This window comes from Eschrichtius robustus, chromosome 10 (genome assembly GCF_028021215.1).
Source record: "Eschrichtius robustus isolate mEscRob2 chromosome 10, mEscRob2.pri, whole genome shotgun sequence".
NCBI lineage: Eukaryota > Metazoa > Chordata > Mammalia > Artiodactyla > Eschrichtiidae > Eschrichtius > Eschrichtius robustus.
Window position 1 is genome coordinate 92,924,377 of NC_090833.1, and position 23,365 is coordinate 92,947,741.

General features: G+C 38.2%; 1 protein-coding gene across 7 annotated transcripts in view; it reads left to right on the forward strand.

Annotated features, from left to right (window-relative positions):
• Positions 1-23,365, forward strand: part of IARS1 (isoleucyl-tRNA synthetase 1) — a 79,773-nt gene that overhangs the window by 16,520 nt on the left and 39,888 nt on the right. For all 7 annotated transcript variants that reach the window (XM_068553775.1, XM_068553779.1, XM_068553774.1 and 4 more), the window contains exons 7-16: positions 531-678; positions 9,195-9,282; positions 9,551-9,611; positions 12,487-12,582; positions 15,548-15,670; positions 16,189-16,280; positions 17,236-17,334; positions 19,491-19,617; positions 20,870-20,943; positions 21,323-21,517. In XM_068553775.1, the coding sequence (XP_068409876.1) occupies positions 531-678; positions 9,195-9,282; positions 9,551-9,611; positions 12,487-12,582; positions 15,548-15,670; positions 16,189-16,280; positions 17,236-17,334; positions 19,491-19,617; positions 20,870-20,943; positions 21,323-21,517 (1,103 nt within the window). The remainder of the gene's footprint in view (positions 1-530; positions 679-9,194; positions 9,283-9,550; positions 9,612-12,486; positions 12,583-15,547; positions 15,671-16,188; positions 16,281-17,235; positions 17,335-19,490; positions 19,618-20,869; positions 20,944-21,322; positions 21,518-23,365) is intronic.

The window sequence follows — 23,365 nt, forward strand, 5'->3', positions numbered from 1 at the left end:
TTCCACTAGACAGTTCTGATTACACTGCATCCTTACCAGCACTTAGTATTTTCTGTCTTTTTTCACTTTGGCCATACTATGAGTGTGTACTAAGGATTGTGTTTGTTTTTAATTTTTGGCATAATTTCAGACTTCCTGAAAAGTTGAAAAGAATTCTCATATACCCTTCAATTCAAATAAAGAATAACACTGTTTTCCAAAATCGTTATTTTATTGACCTAATTCTTTATGGACTTATTATAAAATAGATCATTGTAATAGTGAAACCTCATTTATGTATCCCACTTGCTACACTATAAATGTTTTATTTGTGACTACTAAGGTAATTATTAAAGCATTTTCTTTATGTAAAAAATGTATTTGGAATTTCTCACTTTGTATTTTCTTTTTACAAATATGGCAGATTTTTTTTAAAGCTCAGTTTATTCTGAAAATAAAAGTTTATTTTATTCTTTAGGATCAGTTCGTTTTTCTTCCATGTCTACTATTATGGAGTCTGTAAAAAAATACTTTATCTCATTTTATTTCAGGATGTTCAAGATCCTTCAGTATTTGTAACTTTCCCTTTGGAGGAAGATGAAAATATATCTTTGGTTGCCTGGACAACTACTCCCTGGACTCTACCTAGTAACCTTGCCCTGTGTGTTAATCCAGATATGCAGTATGTGAAGATAAAAGGTAAGTGTGAGCCTGGTTACTTATGATAAATATGAATAAAATAATTTTAATGAATTTTGGGAAAGAATGAAAGCTTACATTTCTTCCCTTTTTTTTTTTTTTTACTTTTTTTATTGAGGTATAATTGACATACATTATGTTAATTTTAGGCTTACAACAAAATAAACATTTGTGTACATCATGAAATGAACACCATAGTAAGTCTAGTTAACATTCATCACCATACATATTTGCAGAACTCTTTCTTGCGGTGAGACCTTTTAAGATCTACTCTCTCAGTAACTTTCGAATATGTAATATAGTATTATTAACTATAGTTGCCATGCTATAAATTATATCCCCATGCCTTATTTTATAATTGGAAGTTTGTACCTTTTAACTCCCTTTACCCATTCCACCTCCCCCACACGCATACACACCCCTGCTTCTAACAACCACCAGTCTGTTCTCTGTATCCATGAGGTTTATTTTTGTTGTTTTGACTTCATTCTTATTCCACATATAAGTGAGATAATACATTATGTGTCTTTCTTTGACTTATTTCACTTAGCCTAATGCCCTCAAGGTCCATCCATGATGTTTTAAGCAGCAAACTTTCATTCTTCCTTACAGCCAAATAGCATTCCATTGTACATATACATACCATATTTTGTTCATCAATCTGTCCATTGATGGACACAGGTTGTTTCCATAATTTGGCTATCATAATTAATGCTGCGATGAACATGGGGTGCAGATATCTTTTCAAGTTAGTGTATTCATTTTCTTTGTATAAATACCCAGAAGTAAAATTACTGGATCATATGTAGTTGTATTTTTAATTTTTTGAGGAACCTCTCATACTCTTTTCCATGGTGGCTACACCAATTTACATTCCCATCATCAGTGCAGAGATTCTCTCTTCTCCACATGCTTGCCCGCACTTGCTGTCTCTTGTCTTTTTGAAAACAGCCACTCTAACAGGCATGAGGTGATACCTTATTGGGGTTTTGATTTGCATTTCCCTGATATAAGTGGTATTGAGCATCTTTTCATGTACCTGATGGATATCTGATTGTCTTCTTTGGAAAAATGTCTATTCAGATTTTCTACCCATTTTTTAAATTGGTTTGGTGGGTTTTTTTGTTTGTTTGTTTTGCTATCAAGTTGTATCAGTTCTTTATATATTTTGGATATTAGCCCCATATCAGCTATATGATTTGCAGATATTTTCTCCCATTCAGATGGTTGCCTTTTCATTTCGTTGATTACTTTTGCTGTGCAGAAGCTTTAGTGTGATGTAGTCCCACTTTTTTTTTGTTTGTTTTTATTTTTGCTTCTGTTTCCTTTGCTTTTGTTGTCAGAGCAAAAAAAAAAAAAAAAGACATTGCCAAGACCAATGGCAAGAAGTTTATCAACTATGTTTTCTTCTAGGAATCTTATGGTTTCAGGTCTTATGTTAAAGTCTTTAATCCATTTGTGTTAATTTCTGTATATGGCATAAGAGAGTGGTCCAGTTCTCCCAACACCATTTATTGAAGAGATTCTCCTTTCCCCATTGTATATTCTTGGCTCCTTTATTGTAAATTAATTGTCTTATGTGTGAGTTTATTTCTGGGCTCTCTGTTCTGTTCCATTGATCTATGTGTTTGTTTTTATGCCAATACCATACTGTTTTGATTACTAGAGCTTTGTAATATAGTTTGAAATCAAGGAGTGTTGTGCCTCCAGCTTTGTTCTTCTTTCTCAAGATTGCATGGACTATTCAGGGTCTTGTGGGTCCACATAAATTTTAAGATTGTTTATTCTATTTCTGTGAAAAATGCCATTGAAATTTTGATAGGAATTGCACTGAATCTATAGATTTCCTTCAGTAGTATGGACATTTTAACAATATTAATTCTTCAAATCCATGAGCATGGAACACTTCCATTTACTTGTGTCTTCCATTTCTTTCATCAATGTTTTAAACTTTTCAGTGTCTAGGTCCTTCATTTCCTTTGCTAAGCTTATTCCTACATATTTTATTCTTTCTGATGCAATTGTAAATGCAATTGTTTTCTTAATTTCTCTTTCTGATAGTTCATTATTGGTGTATAGCAATGCAACAGCTTTCAATATATTGATTTTGTATGCTGCAACTTTATTGCATTTATTTATTTTTATTTATTTAAATAAATTTATTTTTATTTATTTTTGGCTGTGTTGGGTCTTCGTTGCTGTGCGCGGGCTTTCTCTAGTTGCGGCAAGCGGGGGCTACTCTTCATTGTAGTGCACGGGCTTCTCATTGCAGTGGCTTCGCTTGTTGCAAAGCATGGGCTCTAGGTGCATGGCCTTCAGTAGTTGTGGCACACAGGCGCAGTGGTTGTGGCTCGCGGGCTCTAGAGCGCAGGCTCAGTGGTTGTGGCACACGGGCTTAGTTGCTCTGCGGCATGTGGGATCTTCCCAGACCAAGGATCGAACCTGTGTCCCCTGCATTGTCAGGAAGATTATTAACCACTGTGCCACCAGGGAAGTCCCTCCATTTATTTTTTAGTTCTGAGTTTTTGGTGGAGTCTTGAGTTTTCTATATGTACTATCATATTATCTGCAAATAGTGAGTTTTATTTCTTCCTTTCCAATTTGGATACCTTTTATTTCTTTTTCCTGCCCAATTGTTCCGGCTAGGACTTCTAATACTATGTTGAATAAAAGTGGCAAGAGTGGGCATCTTTATCTTGTTCTTGATATTAGAGGAAAAGCTTTCAGTTTTTCACCAAAGAGTATGATATTAGCTGTGAGCTTGTCATATATGGCCTTTATTATGTTGAAGTACATGCCCTCTAAAAGAGGCATTTTTAGTAGAAGTTGTTCAAGTAATTTTATCTAGCTCCAAAGAGATTATCAGGATAAAGTTGGGGGTTTTTTGTTTGTTTGTTTGGTTGGTTTTTGGCCACACCACACAGCTTATGGGATCTTAGTTCCCCAACCAGGGATCGAACCCGGGCCCCCAGCAGTGGAAGCATGGAGTCCTAACCACTGGACCACCAGGGAATTCCCAAGGATGTTGTTATTATCAAGTAACGAAAAAAATCTCTTAACTCCCTGGGTTTGTGGAAGGCAGGGCCTGGATATGTATTGTTTAGGGCTATGCCCTTATAACCCATTACCTAGAACAAAATAAGTATTCAATAAATATCAACTAAATGAATGAATGCTTAAAAGTCTTATCATGATAGATAGGAGGAAATAAATAGACAATAGATGGGTCACACTAGAAATAGAACACAGTTAATTCATTAAGGAAAACTGAGTTGGATATAATATTAGAGAACATCTGAAATTTTCTCAGAAAGTTGCTTAAGTCATGCTTAAGTATTATTTTAAAAATATTCTTTACTTTGATTTTTAAATAGACATCAGTATTAGTAATCAGGACATAGTTTATACTTATAACTTAATAAACTTATTACAAATTATACAAAAAATAAATGTATTTACTAGAATCAGTAAAGCTGTTAGGGCTGGGAGGTAGCATGAACTCTCTGGTCACGTGTCTTATGATTTATTGTTTGGGAATCTGTTCTTAGGTATGTCATAATCACTCATATGTGCTAATAACCCTGGGGAAATTTGCCTTTTAATAAAATTTCTTAGAAACCCAGAAAGCCTCTACCAAATAATTTTCTAGTGGTGAATACATAGGTATGGTGTTATGTAGCAGGATATGTTTTGGAAGGAGAAATCTGATAATGAGTTTCAAATAGCACAACAAAGCCAGTTAGCTTCCAGTGTACTTCTAAAGCTGGAAATAATCCAACTGTTTGGGCCTCCTGAAAGGATAACCATGCCTGTTTCACGTTGGTGAATTCCAAGGCTTGAGGCAAGGGATCCAGAAAGGAAGCTGTAAGAAGTGGACAGAGTGAAGGTCAAGAGTATATTTTCAGGAGTTTAGAGGAAAATAATATAAGAAAACATGTGGAACACGTCTTAGTTTACTGATTCCTACTCCCCTCTTCTACGTGTCCAAGCAGCTAGTTTATCTACTTATTTCCCCTGGCCTAGGAAAAGGACTATTTTTTTACCCAGAATTTCCTTCTTGGTCCAGCGTAGAAGTAAATACTACTTTGTTGTTTTTTTTTTTTTTAGTTTTTTATTTAATTTTTATTTTACATTACAGTATAGTTGACTTACAACATTGTGTTAGTTTCAGGTGTACAGCAAAGTGATTCAGTTATACATACACATATATCTATTCTTTTTCAGATTCTTTTCCCATATAGGTTATTACGGAGTATTGAGTAGAGTTCCCTGTGCTATACAGTAGGTCCTTGTTGATTATCTATTTTACATATAATAGTATGTATATATGAATCCCAATCTCCTAATTTATCCCTCCCCCCAACCTTCCCCTTGGTAACCGTAAGTTTGTTTTCTAAGTCTGTGAGTCTTTTTCTGTTTTGTAAATAAGTTCATTTGTATCATTTTTTAGATTCTACATATAAGTGATAACCATGTATTTGTCTTTCTCTAACTTACTTAGTATGATAATCTGTAGATCCATCCGTGTTGCTGCAAATGGCATTGTTTCATTCTTTTTTATGGCTGAATAATATTCCATTGTTTGTGTTTTTTTGATGTAGAGCTGCATGAACTGTTTTTTGTATTTTGGAGATTAATCTCCAGGCGGTCTCTTCGTTTGCAAATATTTTCTCCCATTCTGTGAGTTGTCTTTTCCTTTTGTTTGTGGTTTCCTTTGCTGTGCAAAAGCTTTTAAGTTTAATTAGGTCCCATTTGTTTGTTTTTGTTTCTATATTCATTACTCTGGGAAGTAGATCCAAGTATTGCTGTGATTTATGTCAGAGTGTTCTGCCTGTGTTTTCCTCTAAGAGTTTTATAGTATCTGGCCTTACATTTAGGTCTTTAATCCATTTTGGGTTTTTTTTCTGTATGGTGTTAAGGAGTGTTCTAATTTCATTTTTTTACACATAGCAGTCCAGTTTTCCCAGCACCACTTAGGAAGAGGCTGTCTTTTCTCCATTGCATATTCTTGCGTCCTCTGTCGTAGATTAATTGACCATAGGTGCGTGGATTTATGTCTGGGCTTTCTCTCCTGTTCCATTGATCTATAAGTCTGTCTTTGTGCCAGTACGATGCTGTTTTGATTACTGTAGCTTTATAGTATAGTCTGAAGTCAGGGAGCCTGATTCCTCCAGCTTCATTTTTGTTTCTCAAGATTGCTTTGGCTATTCGAGATCTTTTGTGTTTCCACACAAATTTTAAGATTTTTTGTTCTAGATCTGCAAAAAATGCCACTAGTAATTTGATAGGGATTGCACTGAATCTGTAGATTGCTTTGGGTAATATAGTCATTTTGACCATATTGATTCTTCCACTCCCAGAATGTGGTATATCTTGCCATCTGTGTCACCTTTGATTTCTTTCACCAGCGTCTTATAGTTTTCTGAGTACAGGTCTTTTGCCTCCTTAGGTAGGTTTATTCCTAGGCATTTTATCCTATTTGATGCAATGATTAAAAAGAAAAAAAATTACATTTCTTTTCTTTTCTTTTTTTAATTAATTAATTTATTTATTTTTGGCTTCGTTGGGTCTTTGTTGCTGCGCGCGGGCTTTCTGTAGTCGCGGTGAGCCAGGGCTACTCTTCGTTGTGGTGTGTGGGCTTCTCATTGCGATGGCTTCTCTTGTTGCAGAGCACAGGCTCTAGGCATGTGGGCTTCAGTAGTTGTGGCACACGGGCTCAGTAGTCGTGGCACATGGGCTCAGTAGTCATGGCTCGCGGGCTCTAGAGTGCAGGCTCAGTAGTTGTGGCGCACAGGCTTAGTTGCTCCGTGGCAGATGGCATCTTCCTGGACCAGGGCTTGCGTGCCCTGCATTAGCAGGCGAATTCTTAACCACTGCACCACCAGGGAAGTCCTACATTTCTTTTTGGAGTAAAAATAGAAGTTTTTGAAAAAGTATTAGATTTAATCAGAAAAATAACCTCTAAGAGCATTTTCATTTCTGATTGAAAAATTAACACAAAAATAAAAATTAAAATTAACACAAAAAAATTGTATAGAGATAAAAAAGTAAAAATTTCATATAATTTTCAGATTATAATACTTTTATGCATCATGCTCCTATTACAGATGAAGAACCTGAAATTCAAAGGGGTTGGCGTATCATTGCTATTAGGAATCTCCAGTATGTGTTTTCTCAACACCACCAAGCAATTAAATCAATTCAAGCACTAGCTATCTGGATCTAGAGTCAGATATCACAGGTCAAGAGCTTAGTCCTACAAAACTGCCCCCTGCCACTGCACCCCCCCCTTTCAGATGTCAGTCACAAGTTCCGATTGTCACCTGGGCTTCTCACCAACCCATGACTTCCTCCTTGGGTCTGAAGAGCAACTCACAGAACTCAGAAACATTGTACTTACTAGATTACCAGTTTACTATAAAAGGAGATTGTAATGGATACACATGAACAGCCAGATGAAGAAGTGCATAGGGTGAGATCTGGAAGGGTAGCAAGCACAGGAACTTCTCTCCCCAGAACTGGGGTGGGCTACTCTCATAGCATGTGGATACGTTCACTAACCTGGAAACTCTCCAAACCCCATCCTTTTGGGTTTTTATGGAGGCTTTATTACATGGGCACAATTGATTAAATCATTGGCCATTGGTGATTGAACCCAATCTCTGACCCCTCTCTCCTCCCCAGAGGGGGCTGGAGGTGGAGTATGAAAGTTCCAACCCTGTAGCCATGTGCTTGGTTCACCATCCTTAGGTTACCTAGGGGTTTTACAAAAGTCACTCCATTAACGTAACAAAAGACACCTTTGGTTCCCATCACTTAGGAAATTCCAAGGGTTTTAAGAGCTCTGCCAGAACAGGGATTAAGACCAAATATATATTTCTTATTATATATCATAGTATCATAGAATTGGTACCAGAACTTGAGAACTTTGTACCTTTCAAATATTCCTTGGTGTCAAGTTACCCATAGTTTCAAAGAGGCCCTTTCCGTAGAGATTTATATGAAAAAAGAAGGTTGGTACCTTCAGGTTTCTATAGTTTATGGGGAGCAGGGGGAAGTCAGGGAAAGAAAAGAAAAACTCATAGCCAGAAAAAGAATCTGTCTTACAAGGCAGTTAACTTGATTCACAATAGCTTGTGCTATCAAGGGAAGAATATTGAGAAAGGAATGGGAAAGTGTTGGGTGTCAGATATTTTTATCATTATTTAGCTGTGCCTTAGGAGTAGCTAAGACCAAGAGTTGGTTTCTTACGATATCAACTGGGAAGGAACTGTTTCCATATAGAGCCTGGCTCTGGTGTCTACTGCTGCTTCTCCCTGCAAGTGCATTTCTGTCTGTTATAAGTTTCCTGTGTTGCCTGTGGGTCATGGTCATTCCGTAGTGAGCCTGACAGCCTTAAAGGCCATCTGGCTGAGATTTCAATCATGTCATTCATCTGCCTGCATACAACTCTTTTACTTCTTGGACCATGTGTTCTGTGTTTTTTTCAGAAAATATAGACTCCACTTATAATGAAATTCCTGTGAGGTCAGAACTGGTGGGTGGCAACATTATTTGTGGTAGTTTTTCAGTGAATTGCAAAGGCCTTCACAATGATCCATAGATGCTCATTTTTCTTAGAGCCTTAGTATATTCTTGGGTATAGCTTTAGTATATTCTTGGGTATGTCATACTTTACATGTGGACATTTAAATTAACCTAAATTTTTGTAAGGCAATTTGTTAGTATCTATTAAATTTTAAATGTTTATGCATTTGTTTCAGCTTTTCTCTTCCTAGGATAGTATCCTCCAGAAATGTTTCCAGTATGGGTACAAAGACATGTATAAGGATATTCGTTATCCCAGTGTTCATAGCAGTAGCAATTTGAAAACAGTTTAATTGTCTAGCATGAATTGGTATGTTAAAAATAACTTGTACCTCCATAAGATGGAATACTATAGAGCTATTTAAAAGAATGAGAAAATCTATATGTGCTAACATATGAGAAAATATTCACAACGTATTATGTGAAAACAAATTACAAAACTGTATTGAGTTATATCCCATAATTATTAAGTTACATGTTTACATAATATGTATGTTAATATATACATAGAAAAACACCTGGAGGAATAGACACTGTGTCGAGGCGGGGGGCAGGGTGGGGTGGGGATTTTGAGATTATGGGAAACTTTTACTTTGTGATCTTCTTGGTTTGCTATTGTTACGGATTTTAAACACTCATATATATTACTTTTGGTAGGAGAAAATAAAGATTAATTTACTTAAAATGAATAGAGGTATAGTTAACAACAACTGATGAGCTGCCTTAACAGCATTTGATGTTTTTGTCTTTTTCGTATTTGGAAAGCACGTGTGCCCTAGCGTTCTTTGTGGTATTCCTCTGTCAGTGCTGAGCACATTGGATGCAGGTGATATAGGAGCCCCTGGAGGGAAAAATATGCAGATGCGTGTCTTTAGCGTAAGCCAAAGCTTGAATATCATTGAAGTCCACTTTTTCCCTTGCTCTCATAGATGCTGTCAGAGGAAAATTATACATTTTAATGGAAGCCAGATTATCAGCCCTCTATAAATTGGAGAGTGACTATGAGATCCTTGAAAGGTGAATATACAAATCATTGATTTGTACGTGTGTGTGTGTGCACGTGCATGTGTGTGTCTTTAGCTTTAAAAAGTGAGATACCTTATTGCCCAAAAGCTATATCATTCAAGTTTAGTTTTAAGTACTAATACCAAGTACATTCAGGTCACACGTTCCAGCACTAATGATTTAGGAACAGGGAAACCAGAAGGGAATGGTAACTTGATGTGGCTGCAGCCTCATTTCTTTGATGATTTTAATTGTGAGTTTGCCTTTCTCTTTTTTCTAGATTTCCTGGTGCCTATCTCAAAGGCAAGAAATACAGACCCCTGTTTGACTATTTTATAAAGGTGAGCTTAGAGACTTCTACCACAGGAGCTCTCCACAACCCATGTATTTGATAACTGGAGTGGTATTTATATTTTCTTATTGTTATATTGTTCATACAAGTGTGCCTAAATCCAAAAAATCTGTTTTAGTATTACAAAAATTAAATTCTGTTTGTATTGCCTTCTTGTTTCAGTAATTAAAATCCTATAGGAATTTTTAAATACTTTTCTCAAATTACATAAGGAATCAGTTACATTGATAAGATTTAATGTGTGTATATTTGTATTGTTTATAGTCTGCATATCACCCAGGAAAGTCATTGAGGTGTTTTTTGTTTTTTGAGTTTTGTTTTTACAAATTTAAGATAGTGCTCAGATAGTGCTTTTACAAAACTGTGTGTGTAAAAGTAAACAGAGTTCATTTCAAGGAATTGATGAGGTGGGTGCTTTAAGCTCAGACATTTAGTAATTTAGTTCTTATAAGAATCACAAAGCTATTTTATGTGGTTTTCCATTTCCTGGCAACAGAATCCACAGCTGTAGCTGTAAACCCCACCACCAACAACAAAAGAATAAAGTCAGCAGGAATTTCCTGTTGGTTCTTATTTCTAGGTCTTGGAGTGAAATAATGAGCAACGCTCTCAGACCTGGTTTTACACATTATGTGGAAATTATATTCAGTTGGACGTAGCATTAGCCAGCAAAACCTTACACCATAGCCCAGGATAAAATATTTGCTTACCTCCGTTCTGATTCAGTGTAGGGATAGAGTTTGGCTGATGCAGGTGATCTCTGCCATTTGGGCTCTGTCCACAACGTCACATCTGCCTCTACATTTTTGTGCACCTCAGTGTTTTCCCATGTTTCTTATCTCCTAACTAATGGCATTCCTCCTCATTCCATGTTGCTGCTGATGGATTTCCAAACACTTTACCTGGTCTGGTCCCTCCCTGTGAGCCTGCAGTCATTTGCCAGCACATTCCTCACTGGGTATTCTCCACTTGACACAAGGCAGTCCTACTCTCTAACCACATTCCCTAATGTTGATTTAAACATATCCTTTGCTTCTATCACACTGACCCTTTCTTTTCCTCCCTCCCTGCCTTTGCCTTTGTTTTTATTGTCTTCCTCCTCTTTTTAAAAAAACCCTCACCTTTCTTTAATGTCATATCAGCTTGACACTCTTCAAGGCTAAACTCAGGTGCCATCTGAAAAAAAAGTATTTTTTGAAATGCTTCTTTGGTTTCTCCCTCTGAAAAATATCATTCCTGCATTCTTCTCTTCTATATCATAACATGTTTTGTTTTTTCTTGTATTTGTTTTTATTTGTCTTAAAACCTCTTACACTAGATCCCTTTGAGAACCTAAGGAAAGTTTAACCCTCTCAGAAAATGCACATGGACACAATAGATAGGAACTTTAGGTTAAATCAGAAGTCTGTCTGGAATATGCACTCAGTTCATACTGACCTCAGTTATTTAAGAACAACAACTATCCATTCATTTAGCTTCCTGAAATTTCTGGAACGTTTGGTGAGTTTTAGAAAGATGCTGCAAATTCTTTGAAGACAAAAATCATGTGGTGTATACCTAAAATACACATGTTCTGAAATATTAAGTGGGAGCTATGAGAGTAGATGCTGTCTGAAGGACAGCACTATAGCTCTCTGTGTGAATGCTGACCCAGTTCAGCCTTGGCAGGGGAAGGATCTAAAACTGGACTTTGAGAGATAGGAATGCAATGCAGGGTTTCTTTGTTAGAAACCCTCTACAGTTAGAAACAGTAAGATACCTTTGTATTCCCTATTCTTACATCTAAGAACCCACATATTATCTCTCCATGTTTAAACTATTGAAGACATACCTTTTAGCACCTATCATACCACACCAAAAATATTTCCAGGTGACTTGGGTTATAGCAATTAAAAATTCATAGTTATTTTTCAAGTTTAGTTTTAAGTGAATGCCAAAGAATTAAAGAGTTGTGATATAGTTGAAAATAAAATTGCGTTTGGAACCAGAAGACCTTCTTTCAGGTCATTACTAGTTGTATGATTTGGGCAAACCATTTCATCTTTGTTCAGAGTTTGTTCATCTGTGAAATTCAAATACAACCAGAATATTTTTAAAACATGAGACTGCTGATGCAGGATTATAGGATTTTTCACAGGATTATAGGATTAAATGTGAAAATAATTTCTGAAAGTACTTTTTGCAAAGGCAGAGAGGTAAGAAAGCAAAGGGTCAGTTTGGCTGAAACAAAGGGTATGTGAAAAGAAATATTAAGAGATGAAGGTAGAAGAAGTAGGTCTGTAGTGTTATGTGTATGAACCTGACTTTATTGTTGTTACAAAGAAAATCAAACTGAAAACATTTCCCTTCAGTGTTACAGTAGGTGGAATACCTGTAACTAGAACTTGTAACTCAGCTCCCATCCCGATTCTTCCAAGGTTTGCCTTTTATTACTGAATAACCTGATCTGGACTGAAAGGAAAAGGAGCAGCAAAGCATATGCAGTGATTGAAAATATACCAGGAAGCGAATCATTAAGGAAGCACATTGTCTGAGACATTTTCACGATAAACTGCATTCTTGGGCAGGGGTGAGGTTGGAAGAACTGATGAAAAAGCACAGTTTTGTGGCGAAGGAAGTTAGAAATTTTTCTCTGCAAGTCTTCAAATAATTATTTCATTTATAAGTGATGAACTGTTATTCATGGAAACGATGTATTGAATTAGCATGTTTCTTCCCAATCTGAATTATTCTGTCTTTTCTATTTCTGAAAATAATTTTGCACGTTAAAAGATTTTTCAGGCTCTTACCAAAAACTGTTATTAAATTAATATTATGGTATGATATTGTTTTATTCTTTAAGCCTGATAACCTTTCTTTTCCAGTGTAAAGAGAATGGTGCTTTTACTGTGCTTGTTGACAACTATGTGAAGGAGGAAGAAGGCACTGGGGTTGTACACCAAGCTCCTTACTTTGGTGCTGTGAGTAGTATATGTCTTGCAAATGCATTTATGAGAAGTAAACGTCAGTGGCCACTGAGTCGTGTGTGTGTGTGTGTGTGTGTGTGTGTGTGACAGGGAGAGAGAAGAGAGATGTTTCTCACTGTTGTTCACACTATGGAGTTAACCTCGTTTCAGGCTCACTGCCCCCGGAGATACCTTATAAAACTTGCATCTGTAATTCCTTCACCCTGAGCTGATTTTTGAAAATGGTGTGCTAAATCCTGAGTGTTGCTGGGCATTTAGTCTTTCTAAAAGGCATGCTATGTTTTCATTCATTCACTATTTACTTGCTATACGCTTTTCCATTTATGATATGCAGTTCTGGGAGTTTTGACAAGGGCATAGAGTCATACAGTCACCACAACCATCAAAACGCTGAAAGGTTCCATCACCTTTGCTGTGTTCTTGACTAAATAAATACTATATGATCAGAAGGGAGAATTTGACCTCTTTCCTCAAAGCTGTGCAGTGCGGTTAATTTTAAGTTTTGCCCAGAGTAATTTTTCAAAAAATGTAATCTTTTTAATGTAATTTGTATATGAATAAAACAAGAGCATAGGGATTAAGGGCACACACTTAGAACCAGACCTCACCTTAGGTCAGAGCTCTGCCACTAACAGGCCATCCCTGGGTAAGTTACTTAGCCTGTCTGGACTTCCTTTTCCTCCTCTGTGACATGGAATGATAGTATCTGCCCGTCTGGGTAACTACAAGGATTAAATGGAATCATCCATATAGAGCGTTTAGCACAGTGCCTGACCATTGTAAGAGTGTGTACAGTCACTGCTTGGGGTGTAGCACCCACTGGGGACCTACAAATTCCTCTTGGCTTGATCATTTTGTCAGTGAGAGAGGCAGTGAAGCTAGTCTGTCTCCGTTGGTCTTTTTTTTTTTTTTTATACTTAACCTCTGCAGGGATTTTTATTATGGAAGTCTTCAAACATACACAGAAGTAAAGAAAATATAATAATTCCTTATGTTCACATTATCCAGCTGCTTTAATTATTAATTTGGAATTTCTGTTATATCTGTCTCATTCCCTGTCCCCTTCCCCAACACCTTTTTTATTTTGGCTGGAGGGTTTTGTAGCAAATCCTCAACATCATATCTTTCATTTACAAATACTTCTGTATGCATCTCTGACTGATAAGGACTTTTATTTTTAACATAGCCACCATGCCATTATACCCAATAAAATTAACAGTTGCTTAATATCACCTAATACCTGGTCAGTATTCAAATTAGATGGAAAGTAAGCATTCTTGATAATACTATTTATTGAGTTTTAGGAACTAGTCAGATTTCAGCTATTCATTGTAATTTTAGGGTCAACTGGTGTCATTGTTCCGCTGATAATAAATAATGAAAAGGTAACTTCTTGGTATGTATCTGTCCTGAATGCCAGGCAGGTTAATGTTATAGAAGATCAGATCTTTAAATTTCAGCCTTTAACCCCACTTGGTAGACGTTTTCCAAGAGACCTTCCATGTTGCGGCTTTGCCAGACAATGTGCTATGTGATCTCTCCACAGAGTCTATGCACTTCTACATGACCATGTTGAACGTCACCTGTTATTCTGGCTCCACTCAGGAATGCTGCTCTTAGCTAGTCAAATTGAGTAGGGCTGTTTGCGCTATACTAAATGGTTCAAATTGCTGGACTTTGGGGCTTGTCCTGTCTGTGTTACTTAGTGTTTTTTTTTCAGGGTCTTCCTTCATGGCCAGGCTGTCATTGCCTTTGGCTGTCGTGTGCCACACGCACATGTCGCATCACACTAGGCAGCCTCTCAGCATAGCGAGAGTTGAACATAGGCCCAGGTGGAGCCATACTGGCTTTCCAGTTTATCTTGGCGTCAAACCAGGGTATGGTTTCACTATTTAGTCCAAGACAGTCCCTTTAATTTTAGATTCAAACAGCATAGCACGGAGGTAAAGACCTTGGACTCTAGAGCCAGGCTGTTTGGTTCTGAATGTGAGCATTGCCACTTTGCAGCTGAGTTATTTCTTTGTGCCTCAGCTTCTTCATCCGTAAAATGGAGATACTTGCTGGTTTGTCTGAGGGGAACACATGATGAAAACCTAGTACATCTATCTGCCTTCCTCACAGGATCGTTGTAAAGGTTAAATGAGCTAATGTAATGTAGTCAGATGTTCAGAGCACTGTTTGATATAGCACTGTATGTGTTTGCCCTGATTATTGTTAACATTGCTCAAAATGTATTCCTGAAGCATTGTGGTGTACCCAGCCTGCCTGGGGCCCATATTACTTATTTGTAAAGTGAATAGTTCGGGGTTTTTTTGTTTGTTTGTTTGTTTGTTTTATTATTTTTTTTAATTTATTTATGCACGCCACACCACGCGGCTTGCGGGATCTTAGTTCACCGACAAGGGCTTGATCCCAGGCCCTGGCAGTGAAAGCGCCAAGTTCTAACCACTGGACCACCAGGGAATTCCCGTAAAATGAATAATTTGGATTTAGATCACTGTTGCCATCCTTTCAGGCACTCCTTGACAGGATGCAGATCCATATGCACATCAGGCATTGTGCAGTACTAAACAGTTCATGCCTTACATGTGTATGTTCTTCTGCTTTGTGCATACATGTATGTATATACATGCTGCTGTTATAAATCAAATTTGATTTTGTTCTAATGTATTCATATGTGGCATCTTTCTTCTTACTTAGTGGATACTCAGCTATATTAGGGGTTTGTGAGTAATGGCTGGGAAGACTGATCTAATCCCCTAACCCTGCTATAGGGCTCTGGATTCTCTGAATGATCCTTGAGTTAACTTCAGTTGAGAGGATAATGAAAGTTGGATACATTTATATGTCAGAATACTGAAAAATTCTCCTATAAATCTATTGCCTCATATGCTCCTCTCTTGCCACACCCACTCTTAACTGTTTTATTCTTCCCTTCTACCTTTCTCCTTTTCCCCAGGATGACTATCGGGTCTGTATGGATTTCAACATCATTCAGAAAGACTCTGTCCCTATTTGCCCTGTGGATGCTTCAGGCTGTTTCACAGGGGAAGTGACAGATTTTGCAGGACAGTATGTGAAGGTCTGTATCTTTATGGCTTAGAAAGGTGTCAGTTTCATCGTACTTCTTTCATTAATCAGTTTTTTGTTAAATAGCTTCCATATGTGGGATTTTTTTCCCGAGGAAGTAGATTTTGTTTTGTTTTGTTTGAGCACATAAAATCAGAAAAAACAGACATATTATCAGCTGCATTCCAAGGGTCTAGTATCTTCAGAGGAAGCATGCTGTAATTTCAAAGGTAGGAATCAGAAAAAGTGGGCTCTGGTTTGTGACTCCGGAAACAGCTTTGTGACCTTGGGGTAATCATTGCTGATTGAAAACTTCACTACCTTAAGTGGTCTGGAACGTACTTTAAAAGTACTTAAAGTTACCCAGTGGCTGAAATGTGGACCAAGTATTTTTATAGTACATTTGTTATTTGTGCCTTTTATTCATAGTAAAGGTATCAAAATAACAAAGTTTAGTAATATACTTAATTATATTGTATTACTAAGTATTGTAGGATATTTTAATGGCTAGATTTTAAATTTTTTTTAAAGGATGCTGACAAAAATATCATCAGGACCCTAAAGGAACAAGGTCGACTTCTTGTTGCCAGCACCTTCACCCACAGCTACCCTTTCTGCTGGAGGTGAGATGAAATGTAGCTCGAGGTTCAGCTTTGTGGATACATTTGATATGTGTGCCCATTCCATCAATTCATGGTTCCCATCTCATTTGTATCCTTTAGAGTTAGTGTTTGAAAACTTCATTCTTAAAAAAAAAAAAACTTCATTCTTGTTTTAAGGAGAATTTTATGAATTCATATATATAGTTATTTCATTACTTAGGTGTAAGAAACATAGGCATATACCAATATGTATTGTGTTGGGATCACAGTTCTCTAGGATGAGATATATCTCTAAAATTTTGTAATGGAATTTAGTGAGAAATATAATGTGCAATTTTTTTTTTTTTTTTTTTGGCTGCATTGGGTCTTTGTTGCTGTGCATGGGCTTCTCATTGTGGTAGCTTCTCTTGTTGTGGAGCATGGGCTCTAGGCATGCAGGCTTCAGTAGTTGTGGTGCGTGGGCTCAGTAGTTGTGGCTCATGGGTTCTAGAGCACAGGCTCAGTAGTTGTGGCGCACGGGCTTAGTTACTCTGCAGCATGTGGGATCTTCCAGGACCAGGGATCGAACCCGTGTCCCCTGCATTGGCAGGCGGATTCTTACCCACTATGCCATCAGGGAAGTCCCTGTGATGCAAGTTTTAATATAACATCATACTATAAAGATGTGGGTGAAAATGGAATGTTCAATGGCATCACGTTTTGTTCCCATGTTTCCTCTTTGCTGAGGTTGACATCATTTCTTAGTCAACTGTCACACAAGCAGAACTATATTTTTTCTTGTTCTCTTATTAGCTTTCACCCTCTTGTGAAAGATGGAGGGAGATGACATAGACATTAGTATTTGCAATAGAAATAAATATCAGTAGAAGGCCTAATAGTTGGTGGTGATATCAGTAAGAAACTAAAGGTCAGTCTTACCCTTTGCCCCTGCATACCTCAGTCTGCCCAGCCACGTTCTGCATTTTTGCTTCCGCAGGTCAGACACTCCCCTCATTTACAAAGCAGTGCCTAGCTGGTTCGTTCGGGTGGAGCATATGGTAGACCAGCTGCTGAGGAACAATGACCTATGTTACTGGTGAGCAATAAGATGTGTGTCTTCATAATGTCCTTTGTCATGTAGTTAGTACTGGTTTATACTTCCCTCAAGTTATAGTAATTTTAAAAGCCATCTTTTATTGTATATTGTAATAATAGCTATTTTTCTGTTTATTCAGGAACACAAAATAATTTAGATAATATTATATAACAGAAGAAACAGCCCTCTTATGACAGGACATATAGGGGAACATTTTTCTTTTTTAAACCCAATGGAAATGAGAAGTTGCCATTTATTTGATTTAAAGAATGGAATGACTTTGGAAAACTGGCTGTACTCTCAGAGTCCATTAGCTTTAAATAATAGTCATTTTCAGGATATACATTTATTTTTGGATATACCTACAAAAGCCATTTACACTTACTATTTTTGACAGTTGTTGAGTTCCTAAAATATGGCGATGTCTTGTGTACACTGGTTTCATGGATAAACACTGCAGGGACAGAAGCCTTTCTCTCCTCAGCTAATATCTAAACTGCAGAGAGGTGTTACAGTAGTTCCTCCATTTTTCCATAGGGGGTATGTTCCAGGACCTCCAGTGGATGCCTGAAAACGCAGATAGTACCAAACCCTATACTGTATATACTGTGTTTTTCCTATACCTACATACCTATGATGAAGTTTAATTTAAAAATTAAGCACGGTAAGAGAATATCCAAATTGCCAGCATCACTGCTTTTGCCCTTTGGGGCCAATTTTTAAGTAAAAAGGGTTATTTGAACACAGGCACTGAGATAATCAACAGCTGACGTGGTAGCCGAGATGGCTGCTAAGTAACTAATGAGCGGGTAACATATACAGCCTGGATACACTAGACAAAGGGATAGTTCAGTTCCCAGGCAGGACGGAGTGCAAGGGCGCAACACTTCATCATGCCACCCAGAGAAGTGTGCAGTTTAAAACTTAAGAACTTTTTACTCCTGGAATTTTCCTTTTAATATTTTTGGACCACGGTTGACTGTGGGTAACTGAAACCATGTAAAATGAAACCACAGATAAGGGGGGACTACTGTACTTCAACCTGTAGGTGCAAAAATGATACAAAACTAAATCTGTGTATTCCAGAAGAATGTTTTTCCCTGAGAGTTTTGAGGGTAATCACTATTTCTTATTTTCCCCAAGAATCCAACTTGACTTTAAGTTGTGTTCTCTGGGGAAATAAGAAATAGTGCATTTGATTTTGGAAGAATGGGAAGAATCTCAGGGCAGTAAAAGAAAACTATAGCTTTCTATATTTCTTAGCAAACTGAATTTCTCAAGAGCAAAATGTTTTTTCATTTTTATACCTAAGAAGCTCTTTAGTTTCCTAGTGGAGTGCTGAGTATAGAATATTCATATGGCTGCCTCATTGGGGGTGGTGGCGGGAGGTGTGCAGGCCTGTAAACTGACCTAGGATGGTAACTGCAGCACCTGAGAGGACAGAATGTTTTGGAGCCTAGGTGTGCCCTAACTCAGCCTTGAGCTTGGCAGCGTTTCCTACAAAGCTGAACCTTAAAGAATAAGGAGTCATTTACCAGTCAGAAGCTATAAGAGCCTTGGGTAGGGGAGTGGCTGAGGGAAGGAGGGTGGTGGGGTGAATGTTATCGAAGTGGAGGGATGGCATGGACAGAGGCAGTGAGGTAAGAAGCTGCATTCTAAGGAACTTGCCTTATTGCTAGAGCCTAAAGTGCAGTGGCAGGGGGACTGCAGGTGAGCCTGGAGAGGCAGCTTCCCACCAGCTACACATAACCCCCACCTATTCAGACTCTTACTTTGTAGGTGATTAAGAGCCCTTGCTAATGAGTTTCAGTAAAAGCGCTATTGTATGGATGACCTGAAGACTAGATCTAAGTAAGATCAGGCTAGCTGTCGTCATGGTGATTGATTAAAGGATTGTGGCAGTCCTGCAGTTGGAGAGCAGGACAGGGAAGCTTGTGTGCTGTGGGGTTTCATATTACAGAGCATCTTCCTGGGATGGATTCATAGCAGAAACAGCCTCTGTGGGTCTTCTCGTGCTGTCCATTTGGAAGACATTCTCCTAGGAGTGAGCTCAGCATTTCCAGAATGTTAGGTTCATAAAGGCTTATGCAGATCTAATTTACAAATTTACTTACTAATGTTTTTATGTGATTGGTTATCTGATCTGTTTATTGCAGGGTCCCAGAGTTTGTGCGAGAAAAGCGATTTGGAAATTGGCTGAAAGATGCACGTGACTGGGCAATTTCCAGAAACAGATACTGGGGCACTCCTATCCCACTGTGGGTCAGCAATGACTTCGAGGAGGTGAGGCAGGGCAGTGTTTACTTGTGTTGATTTTTGCTAAAGCACTTCATTCATGCATCTCAGTATGGGGTAAAAGAATATGGTTTCTTTTTTTCTTTGCCCCTTTCTTATTGCATCAGTTTTTTTTTTCTTTGTTCCTTCCTAGAATTATGACATAAATAAGAATATGTTTTTAAGATTTTAATTTATTTTTACTTTAATTAAATATAGTTTTAAATTTCCCTCTGTGTAAAAGTGAAAAATATAATTTGTATTTTTCTCGAGAAACTCCTCACATTGTTTATCTTGTTTGCTCAGAACTCTTTTTCTCCTTTTGAGTTTCTGATGAACAGAACAGAGACTCCACCCCCTGCACTAAGTCACAGCATATTAAAACGGCCTTATAGTGATAAAAAAGGACAACTGAAAAAAATTACCAAAGCATTGCAGACCTTTAATTTAAAATCAAATGTGTGTGTGTGTGTGTCTAAATAAATACATACATAGGTATATAGATGTATTCCCTCTGTCCAATGCTGACAGCATTAGAACAGTCATGAGCAGCAGCAGCAGCCCAGGGACCTCAGTAAATTTCCAGTAGGGACCTGAAAGGCAACAGTGAATTAGCTGAATCAGAGGACTTTTCAGGACTGAGCAGGAAGGGCAGAGAAAGAGGCTGTGGGTATTCAGTAGGTAGCAGATGACTTCTGGGTGTGAACCCACAGCAGCTCCTGCTGGTGCAGCCCAGCTACACGGCCCCTGTTAGATGACTCACCCTGTTCTGAATGCCCCTGCTGGGCCCATCTCCCAGCCTCCTTACACGAGTATAATCCTAATGTCTTGCAATCTGACTATTTGGTCCAGTTCATGCACAATAAATTAGTTCCAGCTTTGACTTGAGAAGATTTCAGATTAAAGAGCCAAGTTCAAGTGCCAGGAACAAACTAAGATGCCTTAGAGTAACAGTCTAGCCATTTCACTTATGCTGGTTATTTTCGGCAGAGATTTGGACATAGTAGACCCTCAAGAAATACTCGTTGAGATGATGGCTGTGAAATTCTCTCCTTGTAGGGAATCCCTCTGATATAGGGATAGGTAGCAAAGAAGTGAAGTCTGCTCACCAATTCAGACAGTGACCTATAGTCTATCATGAGGTAAGCCACCTTGATGATAACTCATGAAGATCAAAGGTTTCTAAACCTAAACATGAATGTTACATAAATTAACTCTGTTTGATCTTTGGCTCTGAGGTCTTTTAACTTTGTTTTGACAGGTGGTGTGTGTTGGGTCAATGGCAGAACTGGGAGAACTGTCAGGAGCAAAGATCTCAGATCTCCACAGAGAGAGGTCAGTTTCTGAATGTTTGATTCACTTCAGTTCAGTATCGGGCTAGGTAGCCTGTTAAGACATGGTCTCTGTATCAGATCACAGAGCTACATGTAGAAATCAAACACTAGTTTGCTGAATTACTTTGTTGTTGATGATTCATGTCATATTAAGGAAAGGTGGCCTCTTGTCCTTGAGTTAGATGTCAGGAGACTTTGGTATATAACCTTCCAGATGGAGCCCTGATGGTGCTCTCTGAAAGCCTGTGAGAACTGCCGATATTTCTGTTTGCAGATGCGTATGAAAGAGCTGTGAGGGCATTGTGTTTCCTCTTGGCAATTAAACTGTAATTTCTGTTTTGCTTAAAATTAATAGAAGTGGCTACTTCTTTGTTTACTAGCATTGACCATCTGACCATTCCCTCACGCTGTGGGAAGGGATTGTTGCATCGCATCTCTGAAGTGTTTGACTGTTGGTTCGAGAGTGGCAGCATGCCCTATGCTCAAATTCATTATCCATTTGAAAACAAGAGGGAGTTTGAGGATGCATTTCCTGCAGATTTCATTGCTGAAGGCATTGACCAAACCAGAGGATGGTATGTTTCTTGTTCTTTAAAGCGTTTTTATATTTATTTATTTATTTATTTATTTTTGGCTGCGTTGGGTCTTTATGCTGCGCGTGGTCTTTCTCTAGTTGTGGCGAGCGGGGACTATTCATTGCGGTGTGCGGGCTTCTCATTGCGGTGGCTTCTCTTCTTGCGGAGCATGGGCTCTGGGCACGCAGGCTTCAGTAGTTGTGACACACGGGCTTAGTTGCTCTGCGGCATGTGAGATCTTCCTGGGGCCAGGGATCGAACCTGTGTCCCCAGGCTTGGCAAGCGGATTCTTAACCACTGTGCCACCAGGGAAGGTCCCTCTTTAAAGTGTTTTATTGATTTGATTTAACAGGTATTTTACTGAGCATTTAACATCAGCTGGGTGCTGGGGAGATTGTGTCAAACAAGACAGGCTCTGCTCCTGCCCTCTGCCCCTCACCACTAAACATACCATAAAAGTGTCTTTTGAGCAGGAATCTCACACTATATTAGGGCTGTAGTTTTAGAGTTTGAATTGTTTCTTTGACATTTTGAAATACAGAGATTTTGGTGTATGGAAAGATTAAGTGATACAAAACAATTAATGTGTCCTTAGTTTGTTTACTTCAAATCATTTACACAAGTGTTTAGTGGGTATTTCATACAGGATACTGGAGTGGGTGCTACAAATTGGAGGGTTAGTTGAAAATGTACTAAGATGTTAAGGCTAGCCTCATAACATTCTAAAAAATCCAGGTTTAAAATTTTAAAAAAGAAAAAAAAAGCATGGTGGGGAGGACTTTGGCATTGGTTTTATCTGATGCCTTACCTAAAGCAGTACCCTCATTCTCTTAATTAGAAAAAGATGAATTACCTTCTCTTCATGCATGAGCTTGGCTGACCCAGGTTCTAATTATACTTTCATTAGTAATGTTTCTGCAGGAGTGTTTAGAGAATGTTGGTATCATTTTCTGTCTTTACAACTTGTAGTCATCACAAACTGATGGAATTCCAGCCTTAATGTTCTTAATGTTTTCAGCTTCCAATCCATTTTTCTATAGAAACAGCTACCATATACAAACTCCTGTTCTTAGGGAGGGCCAGATGACTCACAAATAAGTTGTTTCTCTGAGGAGTTGCCATGTCTGGCAACTGTTGAAAGCCTTCACGTGGGTCCCCATGTGCACATTGCCTCCCTCGCCTTCTGTCAGGTATGGGCTGCCTCTCATAAGAACCAGGGTCCTCCTGACCTGTCTGATTTCCGTCCTCATTAGTTGTGTCTGGTGATGTTCTTGGGATGCAAAATCAGGTCAGAGATGACACAAGTGCATTACTTACTGGGACAGCTTACATGGATGTGATAGAGTTCTTTTAGGGAACTAGCTAGCTAGCATATAAACATGCATGATATCTGATAGAATAAAAACATTTTCTATGTTCATATAGACTAGCTTTTAACTTTTGGGTGAGAGTGCTTTTTTCATCTTTTGTCATCAGACTGTCCCATATGACCTTGTGCTAAAGGCAACACATCTCTGGATTTCCAGCCTGGCATTTCTGGGAGGTCCTGAGAGGCCACCAGTGCTGCCCTGCTCTGCCTTGTGGCTGTCCAACTAGCTCCCCAAGGAAGGTGATAGTACTGTCCCCAGCAGGGGGTCAGTACCTCACTCCAGGGCTTTATTTGCTTTAAATAAAGTTCATTTTATTTTTTCTAGTGAGAAGCTCTAATATGACTGGTCTGCAGTGGGTCCTGTGCCTAATTTTTCAGCACTCCCCAGATGATTCTGATGTATCCAGGATCAAGAACCATTGCTTTGTGATTATCAAGAAGTGTAACTTACCTAAAATAGAAATTCAGTCCAATAAGTA